Here is a 22,743-nt window from a genome sequence, read left to right as displayed (position 1 = left end):
CGCTTTATCCTGTTCTACAGGGTCGCAGGGAAGCTGGAGCCTATCCCAGCTGACTACAGGCGAAAGGCAGGGTACACCCTGGACAAGTCGCCAGGTCATCACAGGGCTGACACATAGACACAGACAACCATTCACACTCACACCTACAGTCAATTTAGAGTCACCAGTTAACCTAACCTGCATGTCTTTGGACTTACAGCGCACGTAGAGGTGTGGCATGTGTATTGCATCGTTTTCAGCAAGCGTTGCGTTGCCATAAGTACCTGATATTTTACTGATCCATTGCCCATGTGGACGTGATTTTTTTTTAATAAAATCTCGTTGCCGTTGTCGTGTGGATGTAGCTTTAGTGTGAATGGTTGTTTGTCTCTCTGTGTTAGCCCTGTAATAGCCCACAGTGTACCCCACCTTGGTCAGCTAGGGTTAGTTCTAGCTTCCCACACAACCCTGACAGGCAAGCAGTATAGATAATGGATGGATGGTTAAATATGTTTCCTAGTTGTGATTCTTGAGCATGTTAGAAGGATAGTTTTCTTTTTAATCATGTTGGTGCATGCTGTGCATTCAGACTGCACGTCTCCCTTTAATAGTTCCAAAGAATTAAGGATGATGTGTTATCCAACACGACAGGTTGGGGGTAAACACAGATGAGCTTGCCTATCATTGCAATTTATAATACTGTGTCCCCTTGACCTACATTTCTACCATAATATTATCATGGCTGGGAGAACCTGGCAAATCTCAGATTTCTAAAAATTGCACAATCTATGTGACAATTTATGTGACAGAAATGTAATAACATAATGAATAACACATTTTTAATTAAATAGATATCTAAAGCAATGGTAAAATAAGAGTGTTTGCTTTAATAGGATTATGAGCTTGTGGTGTTTATACAGATTACTTTATAACCTGGATTGAGAGAGAGCTGAAGGATTCTCTGTCAGTCTTCAGGGGGAAGAGAACTCACCGTAAGCGGCAGTAAGTGTGGACTTCATTGCTGACTTCACGTAGAATATAAATACTTCTGCTATTCGTGTTGCTTTGATAATAGTGGGGAAGTATTTAATGCTGTTATAAAACATGTGCATTTGATTTGTTTTCTCACAGAAAATGCCGGTTATAGATGTAGAGAATCTCACGGACTTGGATAGAGCTAAAATGGAAGTAGAACAGTTGAAAAAAGAGGTGAAACTGGAAAGAGAAAAGGTAAGAACTTTGTGTATTCATAAACTTACTCATAAGTCCACTGGTATAAATAATGAACAACAGTTTACACAATAGTACATGTAAAGCAAAACAAATTGCCTTGACTGTAATTCATAGATTTTGGCAAACATTTTCATACTAATGTACCACAAATCCAAAAAAATTAAATGTCTTTTTGTCTTGAAGGCCATTTGTAAAACCTGTTCTAAGTATTTAAAATATTGTGTAGGCAATTCTGTGTCATTTAATTTCATTATTACATACCAATACCTTTTCTGATGAAGACCAAATTTTTTTTGGTAGGTGTCTAAAGGTTGTGAAGAGGTCATGGAATACATTCAAAGTGGTATGGATGAGGATCCCCTGGTCAAAGGCATCCCAGAAGAAAAGAATCCATTCAAGGAAAAGGGTGGATGTGTCATTTGCTAATGTGGACAGAATAACTGCCCTCTTCCTTTTACAATTTAAACTCTTTGGTACTGCACATGGACACTTGCTACTCTTTAATCTTAGCCAGCATCTTCTCTGCTGCCTGAAACAGAGAAACAGACAGTCGAGGATAGATATTAAAATTACGCTAAATGGCTTGGATATGGACCCTCTCACATCTTCTTGTGTATTCCTCTTTGAAGCGGTGAAATAAAACAGAATAATTTCTTTTGGCAGCAATTGTCAGATTTGGTGCATGGCATGATGGGTTGAACATCAAAATGTACAAAGGCTCCTTTAGAAATATTTATTAAAAAACTTTTAAAGTCCTTGGTGTCACCTTGTTATGTCCAGTTATCTGTGTGGTTATGTGATATGTGCTGCAGATGAGTGTACAACCTTTCTGACTTGGATACTGTCTTTTTGTATTATGTTTCTTTATAACACAGAGTTATGAAATCTCAATTTTGACTGGTCATAAGGTGTTGATGAATTTTCTGTAATACCAGCTCTGACAGTAGAGCTGTCTGTAATTTAAATCACAGGTTTATATTAATATGCTTATTCTAATGTGGTGTCGCTTCTACAGTAACAACTGTACATAAAATAAGCCTAAATAATAAACAGATTAAAATAAGTTGTTGTTTAACCAAGAAAAACATAATTATTGACATGGTACTTTTTTTTGTAGGGAGAAATTAATTTTATTTGTCTTGAAGAGAAACATTGTGGTGAGCAGATCAGTTTTACCTGCTGTAACAGGAACTAACTTGTTTTGCAGATGTTACACAACATTAAAAGGAACTCTAAAGGATTAAAAAGCACACCGTGCATTTAATTAAAAAAAAAAGTAGGAAATTGTGGCAAGGAAATTGCTGTTGTATAAGATGAATCACACACTTTGGGACATTATTTGAAAATAATCAACTTTGGGGTGGTAACAGAAACCCATTTTTGCATACTCGCTTCTTCCAGCTTATCCCACTTACTGTATTTGGGTGGGGTCGCTGCCATGTGGACCCTATGGATCCACATGTCATATTAATTGGAGCATAGTTTTACACCAGATGCCCTTCCTGCCACAACCCTCCCATTTCCGGGCTTGGGAAACAACCATTCACACCTATGGACGATTTAGAGTAGCCAGTTAACTGAACTGCATGTCTTTGGACTGTGGGGGAAACCAGAGCACCTGGAGGAAACCCACACAGACACGGGGAGAATATACAGACTCCACACAGAAAGGTCCCTGCCGGTCACTGGACTCAAACCCAGAACCTTCTTCCTGTGAGGGCAACAGTGCTAACCACTGCAGCACACATCCTCTATATCCATCCATCCCTTATCTGTAGCTGCTTATCCTGTTCTACAGGGTCGCAGGCAAGCTGGAGCCTATCCCAGCTGACTATGGGCAAGAGGCGGGGTACAGCCTGGATAAGTCGCTGGGTCATCGCAGGGCTGACATATAGAGACAAACAACCATTTACACTCACATTCACACCTACGGTCAATTTAGAGCCATCAATTAACCTAACCTGCATGTCTTTGGACTGTGGGGGAAACCAGAGCACCCAGAGGAAACCCATGCAGCCACGGGGAGAACATGGAAACTTCACACAGAAAGGCCCTCGCCAGCCGCTGGGCTCGAACCCAGGACCTTCTTGCTGTGAGGGCAACAGTGCTAACCACTGCACCGCACATCCTCTATATTATTTTTCTTATAACAGCACACCCATTATATATCATCATATATATGTTATTCCTTACTTGAATGTGGCCAAACCCCAACAAATAATTGGCTTACTCAGATGAGTAACAGGACTGACATATTTAATAACAAATACATTAATATATAGGTGCAAAAGAAAAGGGAAAAGAAAAACAAAAGCTTGGAGTAACTTTCTGTTGGTTGTTGTTGTGCTGGTACCACAATTAACCATCTAATGTACGGTGATGATTTAGTTGCATTTGCACCCTCTGCCAAAGGTCTGCAGAGATTGATGAATGTTTGTACTGAATATGGTCAGCACCACGATGTGATATATAATTGTACCAAGTCTTAGCTGATGTTGTTTGATCAGAAACATCTTGAAGTCAAACCCAACATAATCTAGGACTGAATTAGCTAAAGTTATGTTAATCGATATAAATATCTTGGTCATATCATTGATAGTCATCTTAATGATGAAGAGGATATGAAAAGTAAACAGAGAGCTTTATACGGTTGAGGTAATTTACTAAGGTCAAGTTATTCTCATCATATTGTAACAACATTTACTTTTGTACTCTATGGGTAAATTATCGTGTTAATTACAGAAATATCGTATGTGTTGACTTCAATAATGTCCTTAGGGGCCTACTGAATTACAACCGCAGAAGCAGTGCTAGTCAGATGTTTGTTAGTAATGGCATTAAGTCTTATCAGGAATTACGAAGAACTGTTATCTATAGTCTTAAAAAACGGCTTGAATATTCTGAGAACTTTTTTATTCATAGCATCATTCATTCTGATATTTGTCGCGAGTCAAAATTAGTCACAAAATGGAAAAACCTGTTGTATGCTGGTCATCATATGTCTTAACTATTCTGCTGTGATTTTTATACTGTTTTTTTTTTTAATTACAGATGCTAGTCAATGGCCTATCATGGTGCAATTCATGTGTTCTATTTTTATTTTATAGATTTTATATTTTTTATGCAATTTTATATATTTTATAATATTATGGACTGTACGTTGTCTGCATGTCTGAGATAAATAAATAAATTTCAGTCACGTCGAGGTAATGGCTGACTTTCTGTACAATAACACAACGCTACTGCGCATGCGCAGAGCAAAGCGGTCAGAGAATGGCGCTATGTAGAAGAGCTCGATTCCGAATGCACTTTTGTGCAAGTCGCCACTTTCTAAAAACAACTGCAGTTTATCAAAAACGACATTCGTCGGAAAACGTGTCCTCTAAATCTAAAGCCAGCTCCGAGCTGGATAATCATGTCCTCTACACACAGGAGCATTTTGCACTGAAGGACTCATTAAGAAAGGTAACTGTAGCTGCATGTACTACATTAAAGGACCACTTAATATTATTAACACAGTACTTTCATTGTTTTTAACGCCCCCCCCAAAAAAATACTTTGGTTATTTGATTGCATATGAACCTGAAACGGTATTACATTTTTCCAATGTAAGTAAGAGGTCACTGTATGCTAGCAAGATCACTTCTCTACACTTGGCGTTCATACAACAAACATAGGGCTTATTATTTATTAGGTTACTTAATCTTTAAATGTAATGTTAGGAACTGTGGTATATTTCCTTACATAAACCCCCTTTACAGTATACGGTTTGTGTAAATAAATAAATCCTGTACAGAACGCTTCTGTTTTGAAACAGGAAGTAAAGGAAATCTGCGCGGTCACGTGATCTGACAGCTCTTACAGGGGAATCTGGTGAGCTGAGTGACTGCGTCGAAATAACGCAGAATTTCTGCGCATCCAGAACCACATAGCCTTGAGCTAATAAGTATAGGTAATCGTATGGGGCCGAGTAAAATTAAGGATCAATTTCACAACTTTGAAATCACGAGTGAAATTGATCCTTAATTTTACGAGGAACCATACGATTACAGGTAGTTGTCGACTTACGACTGCGTTTGGTTACGACTGACCGGTTTTTATCAACATTTTCTTATTTCATTACCTTGGCTCATTATTTGGTTTAAAGTGCCATTCCACCATTGGATGTATTCTTTGGCATAAAATACAATATATTTTATGACAACATGACTAGACAGAGAAATCTTTTCGCTTCAAAATGATATATCAAACATAATTTTTTGACAACGACAAGTATATTAATTTTGCGACCAAAGTCACCTACCCTTTTAATTTCCGCGCGGTAGTGAAACGTGATGTCATCAGCAGGTTCCCCTTCTTGTGTACCACGTGTCGGTCTATTTTTAGACCAGGAAACCCCCAAAGTGAGAGAGTCATTTCTCCTCGTATATGGGGGCCAAAAAAATTGTGAAAAATTTTGAGTTAATCTTTCAGTTAGCTAGATTTATTGGTATTAGCTAGATTTATTGGTATTATTTTTATCGCGTTCTATCCGCCATTGCTGATAATATGTGCCACGTCACGTGGTACACAAGAAGGGGAACCTGCCGATGACATCACGCGCGGAAATTAAAAGAGTAGGTGACTTTGGTCGCAAAATTAATATACTTGTCAAAAAATTATGTTTGATATATCATTTTGAAGCTAAAAGATTTCTCTATCTATTGATACCATTTATATATGTTGTCAAAACATATTGTATTTTATGCCAAAGAATACATCCAATGGTGGAATGGCACTTTAAGTCAAACACTGCGTACAGTATAATTCGTTTAATATGCGCAAAACAAAAAATACGAAATACAGGTGTGAAAAACAGATTTTTGATTGATTGATTTTTTTGATTGATTTATTTCGCAATAGAAACATATACATAACATGTGAACATATAATATAAATATTGCGGAGGATAACCCAAAAAGTAAAAATACTTATTTCCATTGTGGTCCTCAAATCAAAAACATTTTAGTTTGAAATATACCAAAATACAAAATTTATTGACCGCTGGCATCACTGGTGCTTGGCTGTGGGTCGTCTACGTCATCATCAACTGTTGCAGCGCTTGTGCTGGCGGGAGCATTTGCTCGTTTCATAAACCAGGAGCTGGGGCAGAAACTGTATGACGGAGAGCGCGAGAGAGACTGCACATGTGCGTGGAGCTGGGGCGGAAACTGTTGTACACGGCGAGAGGCGCTGCCGGGAGCTGGGGCGGAAACTGTCATACGCTCAGCTGGGAAACACTTGCCAGTCATAACCAGACGGTCGTAAAGTCGATCAGTCGTAAGTCAACGACTACCTGTACTTGTTTATAATATATAGGGACAAATTCATACTTCGGAAGCCATTCAAGTATACAACATTTGTCATTCATGTTTTCTGAACCAATCAGGGCGCCAGACTATCTTGCACGTTTGAATCAGTTTCTAAAGCATTCCTTGTTTTCGCAAATCTCTCGCTTTTCCCTCGAGGACTTTTCGTGATTCTTGAAAAGTAACATCTTTCAGGACTGATCCCGGATATTTCTCTTGTCTCAGATGCTGATCCAGTGCTTCCTGTATTACTTTAAGAGAGTCTGGTTTGTAGTTTTCCCCGTTTTCTTTCCTCACTTCTGCATAAAACTGCGATAGCACCATGTCTAACTCACAGCATTCATACGCAACTAGAGAGGCGTTTACTTGTCTTTCTGCGGCCCGTTTCTTAAACACGGAAAGCCAAAAATTCGTACTTTTTTGGTATTTTCATTTTTGCTTGCAGCTTTCAATTGGTTTATCATTTCTTCATCAAATATAGTGAAACGCAGCATTGCTGAGTCAGCAAAGTCAGCCATTTTGTTGACAAAATTTGCCCATTTTTGTAACCGTAACCAAGCAACGAACTAGCCAATAGCGTTTCAGAAATATGGCCCCGTGTTAAGGAAAAAAAAGCCCTCCTTGATTGACCAATCAGAATTGAGTAATTTGGTCCTGTGTATAATAATAATAATAATAAAAACATAAGTCGTTTTGAAAGAAAAGAAAGCAAAACTTTATTCATCACACACTTTTGAAATTTTCTCTCTGCATTTAACCCATCTGAAGCAGTGAACACACAGCAATGAGCACACACACACACCCAGAGCAGTGGACAGCCATGCTAACAGCGCCCGGGGAGCAGTTGGGAGTTCAGTGCCTCACTCAAGGCCGTCCCATATTAACCTAACCGCATGTCTTTGGACTGTGGGGGAAAACCGGAGCACCCGGAGGAAACCCACACAGACATGGGGAGAACATGCAAACTCCACACAGAAAGGCCCCACCGGTTCGAACCCAGAACCTTCTTGCTGTGAGGCAACCGTGCTAACCACTACACCACCGTGCCACCCAGGAAAATAACAGGAGAAGCTGATAAACCAGCACAGCCGGTAGGCCTGAAGTGTGTGTTTTGTAGTTATAATACAAAAGTAGCATAACTACATCCATGATTTAATCAGTGGTTTCTGATAATCACAAATAATTTTCGTGGCAGCTGTCTTTATCCCCCCTCAGTATAGTATTAGAACGGTGGCTACAGTTATCGACAGTCCATAATTATCAACACCTTTTCAGATTTATCAATAAAAAACAATTTTACAAAGGTGAGTTTCAGTTACAACAGTTATTATTGGTTAATTAATCAACTGGAAGACCCGCCTCACCCTTTGATCTTGTCGTCTGATGATTCAGCTCGCTACCTGAGATGGAATTTTTATTAGCACGATCAGCAATTTGAGGAAAACCCGGACGTTATCATCGCAGGTAAGCATGGTGGAAAGATCACGGACATGCTTTTACTTATCAAGTTCACTGATATTTCATGATCTCCTTGTCGAAAATTACTTTGTTTCTTACTCTTTCATTTGACAGTTGCCATTTTGTATCTAAACACACGTTTGAGAAGTCACGTGAGGTGTCGATAATAGTGATCACTTTCACCGTGTCCACCATTATCGACACCCTGTGGAATTAAGTGACATTTACAACTGTTATGGATCGATCTTTGTGTAACGTTGTTGAAGTAGATGAAGTACTTTAAAAAAAAAAAAAAGCGCTGTGATTTTATAATTTTTTTTTCTGGTTCATAAGAGAATGGAATGTTTATAGAGTATTTGGAATCCGATTGCAATAAATAGAATTAGACCAGAATTAAATTCCTAGCATATAAAAAATTACGGTACTTGCTTGAAATATTCAGATTTTTCTATTTCATTCAGAAAATAGGGCGGCACGGTGGTGTAGTGGTTAGCGCTGTCGCCTCACAGCAAGAAGGTCCGGGTTCGAGCCCCGTGGCTGGCGAGGGCCTTTCTGTGCGGAGTTTGCATGTTCTCCCCGTGTCCGCGTGGGTTTCCTCCGGGTGCTCCGGTTTCCCCCACAGTCCAAAGACATGCAGGTTAGGTTAACTGGTGACTCTAAATTGACCGTAGGTGTGAATGGTTGTCTGTGTCTATGTGTCAGCCCTGTGATGACTTGGCGACTTGTCCAGGGTGTACCCCGCCTTTCGCCCGTAGTCAGCTGGGATAGGCTCCAGCTTGCCTGCGACCCTGTAGAACAGGATAAAGCGGCTAGAGATAATGAGATGAGATGAGATTCAGAAAATATTTTTTGCAGTTTGTTGTAAATTTCTACCACATATTACAACGTCAGTAGACATTTAATATTTTGGTTCGAGGAATGACGTGTCCTTTAACCTGGATTTTCATGTTGTTACAATGTCAATTGCCTGTTGACATTTATTGGTAAACTACAAAACTAGACATTAATACAAACAATGAATGATTAACAAAATGTGATCTACGAAAATACTTAGAAAGTGGAACAAAAAGATTTTCTGACACAGGATAAACATTAGGGTTACTTCCTCATTTATGTAAGCACTGACATCCATATATTTATATATAAAAAAATAGACTTATATTTAGTACAAACAATGTAAAACAATTTAAATAAAAACGGTTTTGTTAACTTAATACCACATACCGATGACTTAAAAAAAATCATCTGGGTGTCGATAATTGTGGAACAGTGTCACGTGATTTGATACGCTAAGTAATCAGGAATCAACTTTTTTTTTTTTCCAGTGGAAGTTTGAGTAACTATTCATGCCCAATTTACATATTGAAAGTCTTTTCTACTTTTGCAATGGCCAGAAGATTAAGGTGTCGATAATTGTAGCCACCACTCTAGTAAAAATCTGGCTAGCTGCCCCCAGTAAAATAAAAATATTTTTCCAAATTATTTCTGTTCCCATTAGAGGCACCATCATTACTTTGACTTATAATCAATCATGAAACAGAACAGTGGCAGGAACCTCATCTCATCTCATTATCTGTAGCCGCTTTATCCTGTTCTACAGGGTCGCAGGCAAGCTGGAACCTATCCCAGCTGACTACGGGCGAAAGGCGGGGTACACCCTGGACAAGTCGCCAGGTCATCACAGGGCTGACACATAGACACAGACAACCATTCACACTCACATTCACACCTACGGTCAATTTAGAGTCACCAGTTAACCTAACCTGCATGTCTTTGGACTGTGGGGGAAACCGGAGCACCCGGAGGAAACCCATGCGGACACGGGGAGAACATGCAAACTCCGCACAGAAAGGCCCTCGCCGGCCCCGGGGCTCGAACCCAGGACCTTCTTGCTGTGAGGCGACAGCGCTAACCACTACACCACCGTACTGCCGGCAGGAACCTCAAGAATCAATATTTTTTTCTTTAGTATCATTTTTAAAATCATTATTATTAAGAAATAGATCAAATGCAAACATTCAGGTCAAAAATAGCAGCGCATAGAACACATTTAAAGACACATGAATATATCAGGAACATTAAAGTACATTAAAAGACAACTACATTAAGAACAGGAGGACAGACAAATATAAACATATTTAGTCAGAGGATTGGGGGGTGGGTCCATAAAGTTTCAGTAGCTTATTACTACTTTCTTGTTGTTTAGTAAACTGAATGATTGATATATGTAGATAATTCAGTTCTAGGAGGAAAAGGTGAGAACTTGGGGAGTGATTTTAGAAATTTCTGTTTCAGAATAAAACAACTGCAAATGGAATAATGAAATTAATCAACCTTCGGCATTGTGACTTTATTATGTCGAGCCTATTCAAATTGTTGAAAGATTTTATGAAAATATTACAGTGACTCTCAGCAAGTTAATCTGATTTTGGTCTCTGACTGCAACACAAATTTCGAATTGAAGCTCTAGTGATATTTTGTGAAGATCAACAGATGTATGTTGTGGATTATTTTCAGGCTCCTTTCAACAAACAGTGTAAAAGAAAGAAAGCCGCCGGATGCAGGCCTGCTGGTATTGAGGAGGCACCGAATTGTTGATTTTGAAGCTTGAACATCCTCAAAAAGCAAAAGAGTTTGCAGTTCTGAAAGAGTGAAGTTATAAAAAGCCTCAGTAACTAACTTTTATTTATAGGAGTCAAAATGTAGACCATGAACAGTGTCACATCTTGTTTCATGAGAGTAGGAAACCACTGTGTATACATTGAATCAACGTGCTGTTTCTCAAAATAGTGTCAGCTGGAAAAGGTTGTAACAAAAAGAAAGGATGTTGCTTTGTGTTTTATTCCCAAGTGAGTCTGAGTGGGTTAAAACAGGATACCAATATTAGATTTTTGATGATTCAAACAACATTGCCTTTATGGGGCTTATGATGATATTGTAAGTTTGACTCTTATATTTACTGTACTTGTTCATACAGCCTAATGAAATTATAATGTTTATTATTTTACATATTTTTCCAAAATCGCATAAACATCACTTTTGTTCTTATATATTCTTATTTATTTTTTTCGCGGTGCGGTTTCCATCAAATCCTGAGCTCTGATTGGCTGGCGAGCGGGTCTGTATCCTACGATACGGACCCCAGTTACGGACCTCTGGCGACTCGCTCGTTCACAACAACAACAAACATAGTAGCATTTTTTGTCAACATTTTATCTTTTTTATAAGATTTATTTATAAGATTATCAAAAATCTTATACATTTTTGCCAGCATTTCTCAGGAGAATAGCATTAATTTTATATCATGGATCGTGATAATGACAGTCTCACAGCGAAAGCGAATTTTACTACCCTGAGGAAGAAGAAATAAAAGAAAACAATATTTGGTATGAGTGATCCTTTGCTTTAAAATATATATATATATAATATAGTTCTCTCTCTCTCTCTCTCTCTCTCTCTCTATATATATATATATATATATATATATATATATATATATATATTAGTCTCTGGTACAGTGTGTGCAATTTTATAAGGAAATTATCTGGTAAGTTTTACTGAGTATCTTGCAGAACCAGCCATAATTCTTCTGAACATGTTGGCACACTTTCTTCTTATATTTGCAGTAAAACCCAGTAGCCTTTTTTTTTTTTTGAAAGTGCTCTGTTGTATAATCTGCTGGTTTCCAAACTAATGTTTGGAAATATAAATTGTTTTTGTACTGATTTGATGTAGAACGCAAACTAAAAATCTATCACAACATTTGCACTAAAAACTAAGGCTTTTGCATGATAGTGTATATGCCAGTGTGTATGCCAGTCGCTGTGTACTGTTTGTTGAATGTGCTGAAAGCTGAAGTGCCCCTGACCGTCACCTTGTATCCTAGCATTCTTCACTGCAACAGTATGCTTTTTTGAGATTTGAGTTCCCTGAAGACCTCAATGCTTCCCGCATTGCCTTTTTGTGGTACCTCCCTTCCTTTACCAAGAATAACTCTGTCCGTTTGAATTTGATGATTGGTGTAACGTGGATTTATTCCTGCGAGCCTGAAGCAGTCTTTTCAGATATCTTTGGTGTACTCTGATTGTGAAACACTTATCATTGGCGAGGGAAGTTATCAGTGTTTTTGAATGAGATTTAGGGTGTGTTCCTCCTGTCTCCACAACATTCCAATGTTCCATTACAGACTTTTTCCACAGGCAGTGAAAAAGCGTCACTTTGTAAAAATTCATTCCTGCTGAGACTTTGATTAATCTTTGGTCAAATAAACCATCCATCCATCCATCCTAATCAGTTTACCCATTTATATGGTCCATCTAATCCATCCATCCATGCACCCACCACTCAAATCTAGTCTATACACAGTATACATCCATCCATTCAAGTCTATCTAATTTATCCATCCTTCCTTCCACCCATCCTCTCCAGTCATGTCAGTCCATCTTTCGATTCTGAGTTATTTGTTCCATTTGTCATCCATCTAGTCATCCAATCATCCATCTAGTCCAATCCAATCTGTCTGTCCCATCCATCCATCCATCCATCCTCTGCAGTCTGTCGAGTCCATCCAGCCAGTCTGATAGATCATAGGATTTGATAGACGGATGGCAGACAGAATAGACAGATCTGTCTATTCTGTCTGCCATCCGTCTATCAAATCCTCCTATCCTTCCCCATTCCACTCCAATATTCCAATCTGTCCATCCAATGAGATCTATCTAGTCTGTCCATCTTTGTACCCATCTAATCAATCCATGCATCTTTCCATTCAGCTGAATCCATTGTTTCCAGTTTACCCATCCAGTAAAGTCTATGTATCCATCCATCCTGTCTAATCTATCAGTCTGTTGAGCCTATTTTTTAATCAGTCTTCTTCACAATGTTGCTAATTATTATCGGGTGGCACAGTGGTGTAGTGGTTGGTGGTGCAGTGGTTAGCACTGTCGCCTCAGCAAGAAGGTTCTGGGTTCGAGCCCAGTGGCCTTTCTGTGTGGAGTTTGCACAAAGCTTTTCATTACAAATGATATCAGCAATAACGTGAGTGATAAGTAAAATCTTAGACATATTTACATGAATTTCAGAGATTCTTAATACAAAAGAGTTAACTTGGTCAATATCACAAACTTTTTCTTCAGTCTGAATAGTGATTGAGAAATTGTGCAAGATAACAATCGTTACACATTTCCTCTTTTTTGTTTTCGAATTTTCTAAAACTTTGTTTATTTCCAGTTTTAAATAAAAAAAAAAATCCCAGATTTTCAATTTGGTCTCAGACTTTTAGACTCCACTGTATGCGATTGGAGACACAGCATATGCTGCACCCTGTTATCCCATGTTGTGAGTAATTAATACCAGGAAATACTAAAATTCTGCTCCTCTACTGATCAGCTCTGGATACAAATTAAAAAAAGAGGGCGAGACTGGCCTTGTACACTGTTAGGGTTTTGCTGGGATTCGAACCTGGTTCGTTGGTGTGATAATCCAGCAAACCCCCACTAGGCCACCAGGGGGATGACTCAAATGCAGAGGCGTGAGGCGGAAGTAGAAAAAGTATCAAAAAGGTTTATTTACAATATGTACAAAAAATATCCAAAAAGTAAAAATACAAAAACGCTCAGAAGATATAAGGGAAAAAATAAAAAATCCAAAAGTACAAAACAAAAGCCAAAAAAACAGAAAAGAAAAGGCAAAAATACCAAAGCTCAGAAGATCCAAAAAACACAGTAACTACTAGGTCCAAAAGAAAAGCAAAATGCAAAATAAAGAACACGGTACAGAGGAAACTGGAGATAAACATAACAGCACAAAGACTCTGTGACAAGAGGACTGAACTCAGGGGGTATAAATACACAAACTAAATTGAACACAGGTGAAGATAATCAGGACTAAACAGGCAATTAACACAAACACAAAACACAGGAACAGTGGCGGCCTCTAGAGGCCAAAACAAACATGACACGAAAAGGAAATAACAGCGGCCTCTAGAGGCCAAAACAGTCCTAGTCCTAACAGGACCCCCCCCCAGGAGCGTCTCCTGACGTTCCCAGGGCGATCCGGATGGGCCGAATGGAAGTCCCGACACAGTTCTTTATCTAGGACATCCCGAGCAGGAACCCAGCAGCGCTCCTCAGGACCATAGCCCTCCCAGTCCACCAGATATTGCAACCCGCCGCGGACCCGGCGAGAGTCAAGCAGGCGATGCACAGTGAACACAGTTTGACCCTGGAAGATGCGGGGGGGGTGGGGGGTTCCTAGGGGCAGGGGCATACGTAGACGTCAGTACGGGCCGCAACAGGGAAACATGGAAAGTGGGGTTGATCCTCAGAGTCCGGGGCAACTGGAGCCGGTAGGAGACATGGTTCACCCTGCGCACCACCTTGAAGGGGCCAATGTAGCGAGGAGCAAGCTTGCGGTTCTCCACCCGCAGCGGAAGGTCCTTAGTGGACAGCCAAACCCGCTGCCCAGGGCAGAAAGCGTGTGCAGGTCTTCTACGGCGGTTGGCCTGAGTCTGGTTGGTTCTGGAGGTCTGTATGAGGGTCTTCCTGACCTTGCTCCAGGTCTTGCGACACCGTCTCACATATTGGTTGACTGAGGGCACCCCCGCATCCTCCTCCTGGTCCGGGAACAGAGGTGGCTGGAACCCGAATTGGCACTGGAATGGCGACAGCTTGGTGGCCGATGACTGCAGGGTGTTGTGGGCGTACTCTGCCCATGGCAGCCAGGTGCTCCACGATGTCGGGTTATCCATAGCCAGGCCTCGCAGGGTGGTTTCCAGGTCCTGGTTGAGCCTCTCCGTCTGACCATTGGACTGTGGGTGAAACCCAGAGGAGAGGCTGGCAGTGGCTCCGATGACCTTGCAGAACCCGTGCCACACTCGGGCGGAGAACTGGGGCCCTCGGTCTGAGACGATGTCCTGTGGAAGACCAAAGACTCGGAAGACATGATTAAACACGAGTTTCGCTGTTTCAAGAGCAGAGGGGAGTTTGCACAGTGGTATGAAGCGGCAGGCCTTGGAGAATCTGTCAACTATGACCAAAATGACCGTGTTACCTTGTGACTCAGGGAGACCTGTGATGAAGTCGACTGCCACGTGGGACCAGGGACACCGGGGAATGGTCAGAGGATGCAGGAGACCCTGGGGATGCTGTCGTGGGTTCTTGGTTCTGGTGCAAACCTCACAGGACAGGACAAATGACCTTACTTCCTTCTCCATGTTAGGTCACCAGAAGCGTCTTTTCAGGAAGTCCAGGGTCCTCCGAGCTCCCGGGTGGGCGGTGAGAGGGGAAGAGTGACCCCACTGGAGAACCTTGGCCCGGGCTTGATGTGGGACATACAAGAGGCCAGGTGGCCCCGTCCCAGGACCGGGGTCCTGGCGTTGAGCTCGTCGGACAGCCTCCTCAATACTCCAGCGGACAGGGGCCACAATCCGGGACACAGGGATAATAGGCCCGACTTCATTCTCCCTGTTAGTGGCAGAGAACAGCCTGGACAGTGCGTCAGGTTTGGTGTTCTTGGAGCCAGGGCGGTACGAGAGGGTGAAGTCAAACCGACTGAAAAACAGGGCCCACCTAGCCTGTCGAGGGTTCAGTCTCTTGGCTTGCTGGAGGTACTCCAGGTTCTTGTGGTCAGTCCAAACCAGGAATGGATGTTGCGCTCCCTCCAGCCAGTGCCTCCACTCCTCAAGGGCCAGTTTGACCGCTAGCAGTTCTCGATCCCGCACATCGTACCGGGACGCCGCAGGACTCAGGCGGTGGGAGAAGTAAGGACAGGGGTGCAGCTTTCCTTCCGAACATTGAGAGAGCACCGCGCTGACACCACTGTCCGAGGCGTCCACCTCCACGATGAATGGTTGGGAGGTGTCCGGGAGGACCAGAATGGGTGCCGTGCAGAAGTGGTCCTTGAGGTCTTTGAACGCCTTTTCCGCCTGAGGAGACCAGACATAAGATCCACCTGTCCCTTTGGTAAGGTCTGACATGGGTGCTGCTACAGAACTGAAGTTCCTGATGAACTTGCGGTAGAAGTTAGCGAATCCTAAGAACCGCTGAACCTCCTTAACGGACTTGGGAGTAGGCCAGTCCCGGACGGCCAGGGTCTTGGCAGGGTCCATTTGGAGTTGGCCTGTCCGTACAATAAATCCCAGAAAGGAGACCTCGGGAACATGAAATTCGCATTTCTGGGCCTTGGCGAACAGATTGTTCTGTAGCAGCCTCTGGAGAACCTGGCGGACATGGTGGCGGTGCTCCTGCATGGTCTTGGAAAAGATAAGGATGTCGTCGAGGTAGACAAAAACGTACAGGTTAATCATGTCCCTTAAGACGTCGTTGATTAGGGCCTGAAAAACAGCTGGTGCGTTGGTGAGTCTGAAGGGCATCACCTGGTATTCGTAGTGCCCAGACGGGGTGTTAAAGGCAGTCTTCCACTCGTCTCCCTGTCGGATACGGATGAGGTGGTATGCGTTCCATAGGTCCAACTTGGTGAAGACGGTGGCGCCTTGGAGCAGGTCGAAAGCAGTGGACATCAGCGGAAGGGGATATCGGTTGCGCACAGTGATCTTGTTCAGGCCCCTGTAGTCAATACATGGTCGGAGCCCCCCATCCTTCTTGCCGACAAAGAAGAAGCCGGCACCAGCAGGTGAGGTGGAGGGTCGAATGAACCCAGAGACCAGGGCGTCTTTGAGGTATTCCTCCATGGCCTTGCGTTCTGGCTGAGAGAGGGAAAACAGTCTGCCACGAGGAGGGGTAGTCCCAGGGAGCAAGTCGATGGCACAGTCGTAGGCCCGGTGCGGAGGAAGAACGGCGGCCCTGCTCTTGCTGAATACCTCCTTGAGATCCCAGTACTCTGTGGGAACTTGAGATAACTCTGTGAGATCAGGGGGCTCTGCAGGAGACACAGGAGAGCTAGAGAGCAGACAAGAGGCATGGCATGCAGGGCCCCATTCCACAACCTGGCTTGTTACCCAGTCTATGCGAGGGTTGTGGCGAGTAAGCCAAGGAAGGCCTAGAATAACTGGGAACTCAGGTGAAGGAATCAGGTGCAGGGATGTTTCTTCCTTGTGACCTTGAGACTGGAGGAAGACTGGAGAAGTAACTTGGGTGACTCTTCCATCACCTAACGCTTGGCCATCAAGGGCAGACACAGACAGTGGGACTTCAAGAGGTGCAGTCGGAATATTGATGCTTTGGGCGAAGTGAATATCCATAAAGTTCCCAGCCGCCCCAGAGTCTAACAAAGCTTGACAATAGTGGACAGACTCACCCCAGGAGATGGAGACCGGGATGTAGATTCCTTGGCCAGGGAGTCCGGGAGAGAGGGTAGGCCCCGTCACAACCCTCCCTCGGCTGGACGGGGCGGTCCTTTTCCCAAGAGTTCGGGACATGATGCTCGGAAGTGACCAGGCTTGCCACAGTAGATGCAGCACTTGTCCCTCCTTCTGCGCTCCCTCTCAGATGCGGAGAGGCGAGTACGACCCACTTGCATGGGTTCTGGACAGTCACTGAAGGAGGTAGACGGTCTCCAGGTAGAGGTAGGGAGGCTGGGGGGGCTCAAGGCTTGGTGGCATTCTCTCATCCTGTTGTCCAGACGAATAGAGATGAGGGTTTCGAGGTCACTTGGGCATCCAATAGTAGGGGTGGGCAAAAATATCGATACGGCGATATATCACGATACTTTGTCTTCCGATTTAATATCGATACTCAAAATATGAATATCGATATTTTTTTCAAATAATAAATCATGTTTCAGACGGGTTTGTAAATCCAGTACGACTTCCGCACCTCCGCTCCGCAAGGTGTCGCTGTGCCGCTACCTCACTGCAAGGCACACTTCGTCTTCTCTTTTTTACCCGGCGGTTGCAGTGAAGAAAAAAACAAGCAAGCATGGCTGTTAACGTAAACCTAGAGACGCCGCCGAACTTTAAGGCAGATGTTTGGAGGCACTTTGGATTCCAAAGGAAAGGAGAAAAAAAAAAAAAAACAGTGAGCTGAACAAAGAGTACGCACTTTGCAAAACCTGTTTCGCTCCAATTAGATATTCAATTTCTACTGCAGGTGACATAATCAGCTCTCAGAGGAGCTGTCTCACCTCTGAGCATGCTGACCAGTTGCTCTTCCTGAAGAACAACATGCAGTTTTGAAATGTGTGCTCACAGTACAGGTTTGGATTAAACTTTACACAAGTACTAAGCACAAGTTAAATGTTCTCAGGTATATGTTCTCAAGTTTACAAAGAACAAATTGATATTAGTGTTAGCACTGAAATGTCTGTGCAGTCTGCAGTGCAAGTTTTAAGTTTTCATAAAACAATTTGATTCTGCTTGTTAAGCAGCACTGATGTGTCCATGCTTACAGAAAAGTTGAGAATACTAGCACAGAAATGGGAATTTTCTGTATGTTGTAGTGAAGCAACTCTTGGTTTTGCCAGCAGTGGAATAGAGACAAATATATGTCTGGCAAGAGTGTGTAGTTATGTATGTGAAATGTAATTTTACAGTGGTCAATAAATTCTGATTTTCTTCAGTGACACAGATATCGTGATGTGGTTGAAATTTCTTGCAATATATCGATTATCGCTGAATCGCTGTACCGTGATATTATCGTTATCGTGGGCAAAATATCGCCATAGTATCGTATCGTGAGGTATCTGGTGATACCCAGCCCTATCCAATAGAGGCCAGACCATCCTTGATGGGGTCAGACAGACCATGGTGGAAGGCTGACACCAGGCAGTCTCGTTCCATCCTCTTACTGCTGCGAGCGTCCGGAACGAGATGGCGTAATCTGCGACGCTTCCTCCTTGCCGGATGGACATGAGCTTTCGGGCTGCGTCGGTACTGATGTCCGCCTGATCGAAGACCCGAAGCATCTCTTCAGAAAACAGCTGGAAATCAAGGCACTCAGGTCCCTGTCTTTGCCAGATAGCAGTAGCCCAGGCTCACGCCATACCAGCTAATAAGGTGATCACAAAGGCAATCTTGTGGCGATCCGTAGTGTAGGTGGTAGGCTGAAGCTCAAAGGTGAGTTGACACTGGGTAAGGAACTCTCGGCACTCACTGTGCTTGCCGTCGTACCTCTGTGGTGCAGGAAGGCTGGGTTCGCGAGGTGAAGAAGGCAGCATGGCAGGAGGCACAGGAGCAGGAGCGGGAGCTGGATCAGGAGATGCAGGCAGAGATGTCCGCTGTGCCAGGGTTTTCCCAATTTGCTGAAGCAGTTCCTTGTGGCGAGCAAGGGCCTCACGTTGGCTGGTGAGCGTATGTCCATGAGCGTCCATGGTCGCTCCGAAGCGTGTCAAAGCTGCCGTAATTCCCTGAAGGTTGGCCGGGTAGACAGTTGAAGCAGCCTCTGCTGAGTCGGTCATGACGGAGTCTTTCTGTTAGGGTTTTGCTGGGATTCAAACCTGGTTCGTTGGTGTGATAATCCAGCAAACCCCCACTAGTAAAAATACAAAAATGCTCAGAAGATATAAGGGGAAAAAAAATCCAAAAGTACAAAACAAAAGCCAAAAAAACAGAAAAGAAAAGGCAAAAATACCAAAGCTCAGAAGATCCAAAAAACACAGTAACTACTAGGTCCAAAAGAAAAGCAAAATGCAAAATAAAGAACACGGTACAGAGGAAACTGAAGATAAACATAACAGCACAAAGACTCCGTGACAAGAGGACTGAACTCAGGGGGTATAAATACACAAACTAAATTGAAAACAGGTGAAGATAATCAGGACTAAACAGGCAATTAACACAAACACAAAACACAGGAACAGTGGCGGCCTCTAGAGGCCAAAACAAACATGACACGAAAAGGAAATAACAGCGGCTTCTAGAGGCCAAAACAGTCCTAGTCCTAACAGTACACAGCTTTTGTTTGTAACTATAGTAACAAATAGTTCCTGGTAGGAAATGATCTATTTCACGGAAGGGACCTGGTAGGAAATCATTCATTGGCAATCAATGCTAACAAATCCTGACATTTCTTGTGGTTTAGTGATTCATAGTGATTCAAGTATAATGTGTCTTCTTTGGTTCTGGAAGTTCCGGCATTCCTACTAGTTGGTTTTAGGTTAGTACAAAGTGAAGGCTGCAACTCCCAGAAAGCATGGTAGTAATTGGTTAACCTTCAGAGAGTGAGAGAGAAAGAAATGATGAACAAATGTATCTTTGTTCACTTTATTCACTTTGTAAAATCTTAAATGAGAAACAATAAACGTTTCATTAAATTCAAACAACGAGACCGTGAATGACGGCGTAGCTCACGCCAGCCCTGTCTAGTCCAGAAGGAACGATCTAAAGTGGGCCACCTTGCGCAATAAATGTTACAAGCGATATACACTATATACAAGCTCTATATAGAAGCTATATACCATACATGAAAATCCCTCACCTTTCGGTGAAATTCGCCATTTTGAAACCAAAATGGGTGACCTACGTGAATCGTGTAGATCCGATGAGAAAAAAAATTGAGGGGGGGTTGATATTGACCCAAAGGGCAAGGAGGTTGCTTCGCACCCATAGACGGTTCGTGACGGTTTGCGCCCCCTGCTTTGATATTGACGCCATAGTGACGAGTACATCTCGCTGCGAAGGGCAAGCAGCATCATTTCGCGCCTCTTCTCCTGCTGGCCAAAGCGTGCACACATCAGTCAGAATGCAGACCAGACCACCAGAAGCTGGAAGCTGGATTGAGTCATCGGACTGAATTTCCCACTTTTTTCAAACTTTCCTGATCGCTATCAAAACAAACAAAACTTCCGTCTTGATTACGTCAGCATTCGAAAGAGGGCGCACGCGTCTTTTGACAATCCCTGTGTCCGAAATTCCTCACTACTCACTATATAGGGCGCTGTATAGTGGAGACGCCATTTTGTAGTGCTGTCCGTGCTGAAAGAAATCAAATTAAAAGTCTCAAATTTGATTTAATAAAAGACAGCAGCAAAGAAGAAAGTATTCAGCCTTGATTTAAAAAGAACTGAAAGCTGCAGGTACTTCCATATCTCGGCAGGCTGAGTGGTATGCTGGGGCACCTCTTGCCAGCAGACCAGGATATCCAGAGGGAACTTGTGCGGTTTAGTGTTGACCTGACCATCCCCAGCTTCAAGGAGGGAGAGAGCATCGTGGAGTGGTGGGGTCATGTCTTCGACAAACCAGACAAGTGCCCCTCCCTGGGTGCACTGGTTAAGTGTTGCCTCTCCATCTTTAATGGACCTAGAGTCGAGTCCTCATTTAGTCTGATGAATGATGTAATTGATCAAAGGAGTGGCAACATGAATGTGGAAACATTTAATGCAATACAGACGGTCAAGTGCATGCTGATGTCCAGGGGGAAGACAGCTATGCAGTTCTTTAGAAGGGAGGACGTGAAGTTTGGGGAAGTGGACAGAACATTGTGCAAGAACATTAACTCTGCAGCAGCCACATACAAACACCAGCAGAGGGTGAACAAGGAGGAAAAGCAGCAGCAGCAGAGCAAGTATGGCTCTCAAGCAACTTGCAGTGCTCAGCAGGCCAAGAAACCGACTGCTGAAGGAGAGAAGCGGGCAAGGCTGAAACATGTGGCAACTCAGCGAAAGCGGGCCATGGAGACACTGGTGGTCCAGGCAAATAAAAGGAAAAAATGATCACTATTCCTTGTGTGTTCTCCACTTTCTTCGTTCTATTATTCACATTTTTTTCCAGGGAATAATTTCACTATAACTACATGTATTTGTACTGTATGTCCTTGTGCAAATGTCAATACAGTATACTTAGTAAGGAGGCTATAATATTTATTCTGGGGGAGGACCCCCCCAAACAAAATAAAACAACACCAGAGGCCACGTCACCACTTGCGCACCCTTCTCACCTTTTTCATGCCTGATTTTTTTTATCAGTCTTCTTCACAATGTTACTAATTAGTATCGGATGGCACTGTGGTGTAGTGGTTGGTGGTGCAGTGGTTAGCACCAGGGATCGAAACGGGCGGTCACCCACTCGCCAATGCGAGTTGGAAAGGGTACGGGCGACTAGTGACAACATGTACTCGACCGAGTGGGCGACTGGCTCGCCACACTATATATATATCGAACTACTCACTGCCTCGATGGTTTCTATCAACGATTCTCGCCCATTTTAAGCAGAACTTGGTCTGTTTTACCGTTTTTTACGATAATTTCAATAGATTTTGTGAGACATTTGTCAAGTTGGCATAGACGCGGGCGCTGCCATATTGTTTACGTGCGCAGTATACACCGCTACATGCAGCATGGCTGTGCAAAGTTTCGTTTCTTCCCGTTCATTTTCGCTGCTGCCCGTGAAGACAAATGTAACTTGAACCGCTATTGGTCGGATAGATTAGACCCCCGCGAAGTTTAAAAGTCCTTGGCTTGACATTTCTGACAGCTATCAAAACAAATGGATATCGCTCAACAAGAATGTGGCCCTTATTTCTGTTTCTTTTAAATACTTGGTAACAAAGCCATCATTTTGCCTGGAATACCAATTCCCGGTGGCTTTTCGGAATTAAAAGCTGCGTGACTCGCTCTTTAGTTTGAGTGTCCTGCGTCACTCGGTATAATCTATCCTTCATAATCGCGAAGTAGGGGAAGGACGGGGTGGCGTTCGGCTGGAGTGTTTGACCATCGATTACTGTCACTTGGTCAAACGCATGCCGCAGAGTCTCGTCTCGCGACTGCTCTAATGGGAAATCCGCGAGGGATTCCCCAATAGAGAGAGGAGGAGCCGGCGGCTCCTCACTCTGAC

The 22,743-nt window shown here is 43.0% G+C and overlaps 2 protein-coding genes across 2 annotated transcripts in view; both read left to right on the top strand.

Moving 5' to 3' along the window:
- The first annotated feature begins 922 nt into the window (after positions 1–922).
- gngt1 (guanine nucleotide binding protein (G protein), gamma transducing activity polypeptide 1) lies at positions 923–1,967 on the top strand. Its single transcript, XM_060942055.1, has 3 exons — positions 923–981; positions 1,111–1,209; positions 1,513–1,967. The coding sequence occupies exons 2-3, from the start codon at positions 1,114–1,116 to the stop codon at positions 1,636–1,638; spliced, it is 222 nt and encodes a 73-aa protein (XP_060798038.1). The 5' UTR covers positions 923–981; positions 1,111–1,113; the 3' UTR covers positions 1,639–1,967.
- A 2,501-nt stretch (positions 1,968–4,468) lies between these two features.
- The window catches only part of zgc:85777 (uncharacterized protein LOC405871 homolog), a 93,521-nt gene continuing 75,246 nt past the window's right edge, over positions 4,469–22,743 (top strand). Inside the window, exon 1 of the mRNA XM_060942752.1 lies at positions 4,469–4,677. Within this exon, the coding sequence (XP_060798735.1) occupies positions 4,486–4,677 (192 nt within the window). The 5' untranslated portion in view covers positions 4,469–4,485. The remainder of the gene's footprint in view (positions 4,678–22,743) is intronic.

This window comes from Neoarius graeffei, chromosome 16 (genome assembly GCF_027579695.1).
Source record: "Neoarius graeffei isolate fNeoGra1 chromosome 16, fNeoGra1.pri, whole genome shotgun sequence".
NCBI classification, from domain to species: domain Eukaryota; kingdom Metazoa; phylum Chordata; class Actinopteri; order Siluriformes; family Ariidae; genus Neoarius; species Neoarius graeffei.
This window is presented reverse-complemented; position numbering and strand designations above follow the sequence as displayed.

Excerpts from the sequence above, each read along its gene's own strand:
- gngt1 (XM_060942055.1), top strand. The coding sequence starts at position 1,114 with ATGCCGGTTATAGATGTAGAGAATCTCACGGACTTGGATAGAGCTAAA. Across the intron at positions 1,210-1,512 it reads TGAAACTGGAAAGAGAAAAG|GTGTCTAAAGGTTGTGAAGA; the intron begins GTAAGAACTTTG and ends TTTTTTTGGTAG.